At 44.3% G+C, this 10,895-nt stretch overlaps 1 protein-coding gene across 1 annotated transcript; it reads left to right on the top strand.

The window, feature by feature from the left end:
- Positions 1–4,088: 4,088 nt before the first annotated feature.
- On the top strand, positions 4,089–9,977 carry LOC139203889 (alpha-2Db adrenergic receptor-like). The gene is made up of 2 exons (XM_070833791.1): positions 4,089–4,415; positions 8,823–9,977. The coding sequence occupies exons 1-2, from the start codon at positions 4,089–4,091 to the stop codon at positions 9,975–9,977; spliced, it is 1,482 nt and encodes a 493-aa protein (XP_070689892.1).
- The last annotated feature ends 918 nt before the right edge of the window (positions 9,978–10,895 follow it).

Raw genomic sequence — 10,895 nt, 5'->3', positions numbered from 1 at the left:
CAACATGTTTTACTTAGAAATATCACCCAGCTCTTCTGCAGAGCCCCAAATGTGGTATTTTTATGCTTTATTTGATGTTTGACATGAATTCAAAGGCCATTTAATGACATCAAAGGGAATTTGTGAGTTCAGGACACGAGAAGTCAGTCACAGTTTTCATGCTCAGTTACCTTTTTTCACTTTGTTTTTGTTTTTAGGTGAGACCACAGGCAAAAACATCAATTTTTAATGCAGCGGTCAAATTTGAGTTTGAGGTTGTTTTTCACAGGTGGAGAGAAAACTGTGATTATTTCATTTATTTATTTATGTCTGTGGATTTCGACTAAATTCAGATCTTTAGAGGCCGTTTTCTAAAAATACGTTTCCAGGCAGAAATCTGTTCTTCGGTACCAAAGTCTGCAGGTTTCTTCCTCTGGATAATCTGAAGGTTTTTACTGAGAGGTTTGTTCATATTTCATTCAGAGCTTGATTTTATTCCTAAAAACAATTGTTTGTTCATCGAAATTGTTTGTTTACCGTCTGTTTTATGATTCAGTATTTTCTCAAAAAAAAAATTTTTGGCTCCAATATGTCAAAAAAAATGAAACAAGAATTTATCCAAGGTTCATATTTCTGTTCTAGAAATGTATGCAAATTACATCTTTCATATTTAATCAGATAAGAGGTTATGTTTAAGTAAGTAAGGTGGTGATATTCTTATTGCACGGCTTTGTTGAATACTTAACATTATACAGTCTGTTATTTCTTTATAGGAGACAGTTGCTGTGTAGAACAGACAAGAAAATCCTTTTTATCTCATTATTTTGTGTCTAAATGTTGTTTTCTTTAGTTGTAGTTTCTTTAGTAATAAGCAGGATAATTATTATAAGCGGTGGTCTTTATTGCAAAATGAACGCTGACAAGGTTGCGGGTTTGTTTAGAGATAATGTATATAATGTAACAGGTATTGTGTTTTTATCTGACGCCTCGTGTGTCTTACGTCCTCACGTTAATAATGCCTGAGCAAAAACAATCTAGTTATATAACATATAATAGCAGAACATTTTACTGCAAACATTTATTTAATATTATATATATAAGTACATTTTCCAGATTATACTTTTACTTAAGTAACATTTCCAGTGCAGGACTCCTAACGGAGTGTTTTTACAGTGTGATAGTAGTATTTTCACTTCACTTCATCCTCCACCGACTGCTGCTGTAGTGATGTAACCTCGGCTCTTAGCAGCCTATTATTCATAGCAACAGTACGTTTCCATACGCTGTTTAGCATAAGTGGCACCGTGCTTCTGAGAACTGTTTACGTGTCTTTCTTCCCAGAGGCTGACGTGGACTGAAAAGATGCCCCTGCTTCACGGCTCTCAGCCTCCTCTCTGTTTGTGCAGAGCATTCGAGGAACATCGATTTCATTTGGTCTTTTTATCCTGTTAGCGAGCTCCTCATTATCACCTCACAATGCCACGATTCAATCGCCGGTGACGTGTGAATTTCCTGGCACCGAGCGCCATTCTTCCCACCGAATCGAATATTCGGTCGAATAAACAGCTCCAACACATGCTTGGCGTTAACGCTCTAACTCTGCGGTGCCAGCGAGTGTCACCACAGTGGGATGATGTGCACTGTACATCCACCATCCCTGGCCTGCCGTTAAGTGTGCCCACAGGCTGTGGCACCACGGGATTAGCTCCCCGCCTGGTTTTCACATCACCAGGGGTTTTGTGATGTCTGATTTCAGAGGTCGTCTCCCCTTAAAGCCGACACAAAAGGCATGTGAGCGTCCCGGCGTGCTCTGCTGTGGGCTGCAGCCACTTTCAGGGCAGATTCGACTGTAACCACACTGCTGGCGGCTTCTGGTTGATCTGCCTACACGACGTCGTTGAGCGCCAGGCGGCTAAATAAAGAGCATCAGTGGCTGATTAAATGAAGGGTCTCTCTCTCTCTCTCTCTCTCTCTCTCTCTCTCCACTCAGCTCAGGATAAATGGGAGTTGGCTGATGGCCTCTTAAAAGTTGATGCACATGTAGAGCAAAATGTTCTGTCTCTTTGAACAGCTCTCTTTCATGTCCTCTCAACATGATGCTCCTCCTCTTCTCCTCTCATGTCATCTCTTTGCTATCTTCTCCTCTCCATCTTCTTCTCCCACATCCTTGTTTCCTCTCTTATGTCTTCTCCCCCTTTTCTGCCCTCCACATTTCTTCCTTTTATCTTTCACTTTCCCTCTCCTCTCCTGTACCTCCTCTCTTTTTCTCGCCTCCTTCCTTATCCTTGTTTCCTCTTCTTCTTTCTCTCCTCTTCACCCTTCACCCTTTGTTCTCCTCCTTTTTCTAGTCTTTCCTCTGCTCTGTCTCCTCTACTCTTATTTTTCTTTTCTTCACCTCTCCTGTCCACTCTTCTCCTCCATCCTTGTTTCCTCATCTTCCCTTTCCTTTCATCCTTCTGTACTCTTCTCTCCTCCTGTCTTCTTTTCACCTCCTTTACGTTTCCTTGCTTATTTTTCTCTCTCTTGTTCCTCTTTTTTTCCTCTCCCCTCACCCCTTTCTTACCTTTTTTTATTTTCCTTCACTCTCCTCTCCTCTTTCCACTTGTTGTGCATGTATAATATATTCATCTCACACAGTCTCCTCTTTCTTATCCTCTTGTCCTTTCCTTCACTCCTCTCCTCTTCTCACTCCTGTTCATCTCTTCTTTCAGATCACATCTAGATGGCAGAGACTACTGTATGCCCATTTTGTCTTATTATTTCAGTCAAATTAGTGAGTTAAATTGATAGTTTTTAATAAGTATGTCGTCCTCCTTGACTTGGAAATTTGAGACATGCTACTTTTTCATGTTTTTTGGAATATGCCCACTTCATTTCAGGGTTCGGCACCCCACTGAGAATCTCATTATTGAAGCGACAAGTGCTGAATATTATTATTGAAGTGACATGAGGAGTCCCCCAGGGTTCAATCCTTGGACCACTGTTACACAACCGGTGCATGTTCAACTCGTACATGATAAGAGCCATTACAGCTATGCAGACTTCCCTCCTCTCCTCTTCCTCATCCCTCTATCTCTTCCTCAAAGTGCCCTTCTCTCCTTTCTAGTGCCTTCCTCTTATCTCTCTTTTCATCCACCTCTCCTCCTTGTCCCTTCTCCCTCTCCTTACTCATTTCCTGGCCCCCCTCTCCTCTCTCCCACTCTTTCCTTTCATCTCTCCTGTTTATTAGCCTCTCTCTCTCTCTCTCTCTCTCCTCCTTCCTCCTCCTCCTCCTCCTCCTCTCCTCTCTATTCCAGCAGTAGAGAATCAGTGAACAGCAGCGGCGGCAGCAGCAGTGTCACTCAGCACGGCAACGACTCGCATGAAAGTGAGGACCTCCGTTTTTCTTTCTCTTGCCTCTGTGTTTATATTTTTTTTTCATCACCTCTCCTCCTCCTCCTCACCTCCTCTCTCTTCCTCCCGTTCAGCCTTTTTCGTTTTTTTTTCTCAATGTCTTCTCAACTTTTCTGCTACGTTGATGGGAGTGCAGCAGTATGAGGGCACCATGCATTCCAAATAGCGTTTCTGTGCTTTCTCCAGCGAGAGCATGGAGACATATTTTATTTTTCCATTTTTTGCATCTCATTGGAAATGAGTAGGCCAGTTTTGTAGCTTTTACACAGCACGCCAACCTCTGGGCTCAGCTGTGCACATGACTGGATGTCTTAACAGGTATGACTTTTTTTTATAATCCTAACTTAAGTCATGCAAATCCCTCTCTCAGTGACAGAGGTGCTGCGGCATTAACACTGAGATGAAGCACTGTGTTGTGGGTGCACTATGATGAAATATTGACCCTAGCTGTAGTGCTGTGAGGATCTGATTTATTTGTTCCCGACAATCTGACATTTTGAAGCTGGTGAGGATGTAATTGGATGATTTTCTTCTGCAACCAAAGAGAGACAGCTTTTGATTTTCTTATTTCACTGGCTTTTTCTCATTCATTTTCATGTTTGTGCACTTTTCTGTTATTTTCTTGCTGTCTGGCAAAAAGACACTACAGTTAATGCACTGGAGATAAAAAAAAAAAGAAAAGAAATGGGGAGCATAGCATCAGTCGTTTAACCAGGATGGAGGTATCGGATGTATTCGCACCTGTAATGGCCACGATCTCGGCCACTTTGCCACCAAACTCATCTTTGGAGAATGCCAGCCAGACGTCCACTTCCTCGCCGAGATCTCCTCCTCTACCTCCTCACTCACAGGTGGCGTCAGTGTTCATCGTGCTGGTGGTCACGGTCATCATCCTGGGGACTGTGGTGGGTAACGTGCTGGTCGTGGTGGCGGTGTTCACCAGCCGAGCCCTGAGGGCGCCTCAGAACCTCTTCCTGGTGTCTCTGGCTTCAGCGGACATATTGGTGGCAACGTTGGTCATCCCCTTCTCTTTGGCTAATGAGGTGAGGAAACTGTTGTTTCACTTTTGTTTTCTACCACTCCATTTGCAGCTGATGTTCACATACAATCTGTATCTTAGCCAAGCTTGGAAACATGGATGTTAATACAGGTGTAGTAATACAGACTGAATGCATGGAGATGGGGATGAAGGCTGGAGGCTCACATCGTGGTAATGATCAGCCGGTAAATGACATCTGTACTTTATGGTTTGGCCACAGTCTTAAGAAAACTAGAACTAGAACTAAGAGTTTTCTTAAACCATCGTAGCAGAAGTATTGAGCAAACTGATTTTTTGATCAGTGAAACGTGCACAAGGAGCAAATTTAATCCATCCATCAATCTGTCTATTAATTGTTAATTGTTCAGAGGATCACCATAATCATTAGGATTCATTCTCTGGCGACCTCGAATATCTAATAATAATAATAATGCAGTTTATTTGTAGTGCACTTTACATTAGCAAATCTCAAAGTGTTGTACTAAATTTCATCCATCCAGTAGTTGGCTGCTTGTCAAAAGATTTCACTAAAAATCTAAACAATAAATATGACTGACAGTAAATGTCATTTCATGAGGACCTGTTCAACAGTGGTGGTCCGACAGGCTGTCTAATCCCCAGAGCCATGGCGAGCCGACCACCAAGCTGACACGTCACCCAACCACGCCTCCTCCCGCCATCTATAAGCTGAGCTCTGCTTCTGCACAGGAAAAATAACTCACAATTGAGGACCAAAGCCCAAAAGCAGTGCACTGGGGAGCTGAAACAAGGAGAAAGCTTATCAGCGCCAGGTGTAAATTTAAAACCCACGATCTGATGTCATTATCCAAATAAGATTTTCTGCAGCTGCTTGCAGCGGCCAGGACTCCCTTGTAAAAGAGGCTTTTAATCTCGATGGGACTTATCCTCCTTAAAAAAAAGGTTAAAACAAATAAGCAGATCAAAACAAGACATTAATACCAGGTGGAAAAGGAGCTGGAGCGGTGCATGGGCTCTCTGGTGTTGGTTTGAGTTTGTGTGATGTGCCTGTTGGATTTCAAGGCAGCTGGATTTGAGATTTGTGTTAGACGGTGACAGAAAGATGGTTCATCCAATCACCTGCCAAGTATTTTCTAAAAACTTGCTTGCCCCTTTGCAAACTTTCCACATGGTTCTGGGCAATAAACCATCCGGCACGACAGCAAAGTACAAACTGCGGTTATCGATCGATGAAATCCAACAACAACACCACAAAGCCTTGGCAGCAGGTGAAGCTGAGTTTGCACGTTTTTCGGAAGTTGGAAGTTGGAAGTTTGACTTCATCGCCCACAAATCACAGCATGACTCCACGTACGCTGAGAATAAAACCACTCATGACATCTTGGAGCAGATCAAAAAAACATTTGCACATGTGGTTAAAAAGCAAACTGAGTGTTCGTCCAACCTTATTCAGAGCTGACGTGCATCCTCATGCATCTGCTGTGTGTTTTTTAGCAACGTCCTCTCGTGTTGGTCCATTTCTCTTTCATGATTGTACAACGTGAATCAACAACAATGCCTTTCCTGGTTAACACCTCTTTTAGTTTAGTTGTCTGATGGCTGGAAGGACACACCTGGTTTGCTGTGAGGTGATTCTGGGCCCTGCATACCGAAAACATTCAATTACTTTGGACACATTATTAAACAGTAATGAGTTGCTCGACTCGCAAAACATTATCGACATTTAGTGCTGGGATGATAACCTTTTTCTCCTTATTCAATACCTTCAAAATACCTGGGTGCCAATTTGATATGTAGTATTGGGATTCTACAAGCACTTAATGTGATCTTTAACTTAATGGAGAAAAGTTGAATAATACAGAAACTTTCAGAGGGAGCTTCTCGTGAGATGGATTTCCAAAAACAAACAATAAAAGCAGTAACTTCTTTCTACCTCCACATGAACTAAAATATGAGTTCAGCCATTAAAAAACGATTAAGAAGTCATTAAAAAAAAATTGCGATACTTATTTAGACTATTGTATGAGATTCAGGCTGTGAACATCTTGGCTTGTTAAATCATCTCGACAATTTAATTGTATTTATTCCTTCCTGGTGTTGGTGGTCGTGTCCTTGATGTATCGCTGGTGTTTCCTCTCTCGTGTCTCAGTAACACTTTTTAATCAGCCATTAACACTTGAAACCTACCTGAAGCTCCTCCTGTGGTGCTTTAGACATTGTTCACTCCTAATGTCTGTACTTATCAATGTCGCTCGACCTCTCTTTGTATTCATCCTGGTCCTTTAGTCTGGTTCACGTATCATTTTACTTCATATCCTTTCATGTTTCTTCTGTTTTCCAGCTAACTGATTGCTGGTTTTGTGATTCCACCTAAAAGCCCCACCATACATCTCTCTCTGGAGCAGCTGTGGCTAAATGAATAGATGCTTAAAATTCAGTCAATGACTTTAGGGAGGCAGCCATTAATTACTCCCATAACTGATTAGTCTACACGTTACGGTCTGAGTGGGTCTGTTGGTCCTTTGCTCCAGACTGATGGATGTTTGTGTCCCCCTCAGGATAAATCCTGACGACCTTAGTGATCCTGTGGATGTATTATAAGAAGTGGATACCAGGCCTTAGATGGTGTCTATTCAGTCCAATAAGATTGACTGGCATTTACAGCGAAAAAAAAAAAAGAAAAAGAAGCGTACCTCAGATGGTATGCAGCCCACAGAATATGCACAGGAGTTAATCCCATCATGCCTCTGGCCCAGCCAGGCTTGTGAATGACGTCATTCAGAGATAAGTCTGACTTTTCTGGGCTTCCATAAATATTAAACCCCCATGACACCAAAAAGGGTCATTTGTTTTCAGTTGGAGGTCCTTAAGGTGCGTTTCCCTCTTTATTCGCGTTACTCGTGTGTGTAAACACAATGACGGGAGAGTCGGGACTAATGCTGTCATAGAAAAACACAACTGAACGCTAGAATCAAGTAACAGAAACACATTTAAGACATAGTCCAACTAGTTTAGTCCAGCAGCTCTGGGTGCCAGCAGACTCCAGCTGGGCTGCTCCATGTTTGATTCATGTCTCATGTCATGTCCTCTCATGGATACATCCACTGAAGCTGTATCTGCAGGACACTGGAGCTCCCTGTGAGGCAAATCTTTCCTTCGATATAAGTATATATCGCGCTACATCACACAATCACATGTTTTGAGTCGCCCACCGCGATTTTGCATCTTCTTGCTTCTCTGTAGTGACTTTCTGTGTAATTTGCTGGCGGGAAAAATTCAGAACACCAAGTTTACTGCACATTCATGCACTTATTCTCCTCAGGATGGGGGACAATTACTGTATTTTAGCACTTACCCTCACCCTATCCCCGCCGAGAGCATCTTTCAACAACATGGACGCCATGACTGCAGCTTTTTCATTGCTGGGTGCATCACAAAGGAAAAGGTTTAGCGTCCTGGAGACCAACTTTCTTCACATACTGACAGCGTCTGTCACAAGCTGTGACTCACAGCTTTCCAGTCTCCAGCACATAGCTTGTCCACCAGAGTCTGTATTTGAATAGCGCCTTTTTTTAGCTTTTCCATCACATCCTCATTCACCCATTCACACGTCAGTCATTCAGGAGAAGTTGGAGGAGAGCATTCACACGCTGAAGCTGCTTCAGGAGCAGGTTGGGGGTCGGCGTCTTGCTCATGGACACTTCGACGCGCTGACTTAGAGGCCAGTGACCGCCGACCTTCAGATTAATGGACAACCCGCTCTGCCTCCGAGCCTCAGTCACAGTTCTGTAATAACTCAAAAATGCAGTTGCAGTCCAGCTGTATTTATAATGATACTAAGAAGGTGAAATCTTTGCTTTATAACTGATCATTAGAAATAGATAATGATGATTAACACATTTCAGTGGTGATCTAAACTCTAAAGTTCTGAGGGGAACCAAAGACAACCTCTATCTGAGCCTTCATCTGAACTTAGAGACTCATTTCAAAGCACCAAAACCATAAATTTAGGATAAAACTCCCCAGAAGAGATTTACGTCTTTATCACCTGCCAGTGAGGGAAAAAAACAGGTGACAAGAAGGTAAATGTTTTCTGACTGCAGAGCGCACACTGTGGAGGACTTTGACTGATATTTTACTTCTTTCTTACAGCCGTGGAGGGATTGTCGGCTTAAATATGTTTCGGTGATGCTGATGTGAAGCCAAAGGGGGAAAACTCGCTGAGAAGTTTTCCTACAAGCTGAATAGAGTTGAATTGATTCGGGGATACTGACTGGATTTGTATTTTGAGGTGAAATCCTTCTTTAGGTGCCTCATGCAAGCTGACTGGACATTAAAATATAAGTAACCACTTATTTCTTTCCCTCTGCAGGTAATTACTGGTGCTTAAATTAGTCATTAATGAGTCCTGACTGGTTTCTCCTCTTTCCAGGTCATGGGTTACTGGTACTTTGGGTCCACCTGGTGCTCCTTCTACCTGGCTCTGGACGTCCTCTTTTGCACTTCCTCCATCGTCCACCTGTGCGCCATCAGCCTCGACCGCTACTGGTCCGTCACTAAAGCCGTGAGCTACAACCGCAAGCGGACGCCCAAACGGATTAAAACGATGATCAGCGTCGTGTGGCTCATATCTATCGTCATCTCCTCCCCGCCGCTCCTCATGACGCAGAAGGAGGAGGATTCGGAGATGGAGGAGGAGAGCGGCACACGGAGGCAGGAGTGTCTGCTCATCAACCAGACGTGGTACATCCTCTCCTCCTGCCTCGTGTCCTTCTTCGCCCCGGGCGTCATCATGATACTCGTTTACTGTAAGATCTACCGCGTTGCCAAGCAGCGAGCCTCCACCGTGTTCGTGGCGAAGAACGTGGTGGAGCGGCAGCCATCGCAGTCCGAGACCTGCTTCGTGGGCACCACCAGGACTTGCCAAAGAAAGGGAGCTGGCTGCGGCATATCCCAGTATGAGCTGGACAGCCCGCGGCCCGCCAACCGACACAGCTCCTCCAACGTTGACAGCAACAGCAGCAGTCACAGGAGAGGAGAGCTGGACGATATCGACCTGGAGGAGAGGAGCTGCGAAACCGGCATAAAAACATCCTCCTCGTTCTCCTCGGCTCTTCGCTTCCCCAGGAGAGCCGGTGGAAGTGTGAAAACAGGGGAGGGGAAGGACTCAGAGGGAAGCACAAACAGGTTGAAGCCTCCTCCTCCTCCTCCTTCCTGCGCCTCCATATCATGGGCCTCGTCCGACCACTGCTCCCACCACTTCCTCCTCCCCTCCCCGGTGCCTCTGCGCAGCAGGCAGATGTCTCTGTCTAAAAACAAAGTGGCACAAATGAGGGAGAAGCGCTTCACATTCGTTCTGGCGGTGGTGATGGGGGTTTTTGTCCTCTGCTGGTTCCCATTTTTCTTCACTTACAGTCTCCAAGCCGTGTGCAGAGAGACCTGCACCATCCCCGACACACTCTTCAACCTGTTTTTCTGGATCGGGTACTGCAACAGCTGCCTGAACCCCATCATATACACGATCTTCAACCGAGACTTCAGGAGGGCCTTCAAGAAGATTTTATTCGAGACTCACAAACGAACATAAGGTGTGTGTGTGTGTGTGAGAGAGAGAGACACAATCAAACAAATGTGTGTGCACACAGTTTTAATCCTGTTTTCCACTGTGCTGTCATATCGACATTAAAGGGCTTCTCATACAGCCTGAGTATTGATTTATTATTCAACTCACTGATTCATTGAATAATCACTTTCTTTTCTGGTGTACCAGCCTGAGGAAGATGTTTGTGCTGCATCCATGCTGTGTTGCAGGTGTTTCAAACTCTGCTTCCATGATGCAACGACAGCTCAACATTACAACTGGTGCTTTGCCTGAATCTGAATGTTAATAAGACGGAAAATGGCTGCAGGGCAGTGAACTACGAGATGTCTGTGCAGTGTAGCGAAGGGCGCTCTGCAATCCTCACATTGAGAAAGAAAAAAGACTTAGTGAGTAACCGAGAGAAAGCGACTACACTTTGAAAAATATATAATGAGTTTTCTAAATGGATTCCTGTGCCTCAGAGTAATGAAACACCAGCAGCACCTGCAGTTTAAACTTTAACTCTGAGTAGAAATAAAGAGCAGAAAGCTGAATGGAAGCTGCCAGTCGTTCACGCAGCAGCAGCAGCAGTATTGTGTTGACACTGAGCGGCTCGGGGCAGAGACATTAACAATTCATGTGCAGCCAGCAGATGGGCTGAGTCGCTGTAGAAGAAAAGAGGGAGCCCAACTACTCCTGAGCCTCTGAATAAATATAATCAACCTCGGGCTCAGACGATGGATGATGATCCTATGAAACGACTGGACGTGCCGCCGAGGCCTGCGTGACTCACAGCTCACATCTTCGGGGCCTCCAGGTCTGAACTCTGACCTGACCTGAAGAAAGTGGCCCCTGAAGACGAAGCACAAACCGGATCGGCTTGATGAGGCCGTGCAGCTTGTTGCTTTTAGTCTGGGAGGAGAT

Source organism: Pempheris klunzingeri, chromosome 1 (genome assembly GCF_042242105.1).
Source record: "Pempheris klunzingeri isolate RE-2024b chromosome 1, fPemKlu1.hap1, whole genome shotgun sequence".
Lineage (NCBI taxonomy): Eukaryota > Metazoa > Chordata > Actinopteri > Acropomatiformes > Pempheridae > Pempheris > Pempheris klunzingeri.
This window is presented reverse-complemented; position numbering and strand designations above follow the sequence as displayed.

Coding starts and splice junctions, on each gene's coding strand:
- LOC139203889 (XM_070833791.1), top strand. CDS start 4,089: ATGGAGGTATCGGATGTATTCGCACCTGTAATGGCCACGATCTCGGCC. Junction 4,416..8,822: donor CCTTCTCTTTGGCTAATGAG/GTGAGGAAACTG, acceptor TCCTCTTTCCAG/GTCATGGGTTACTGGTACTT.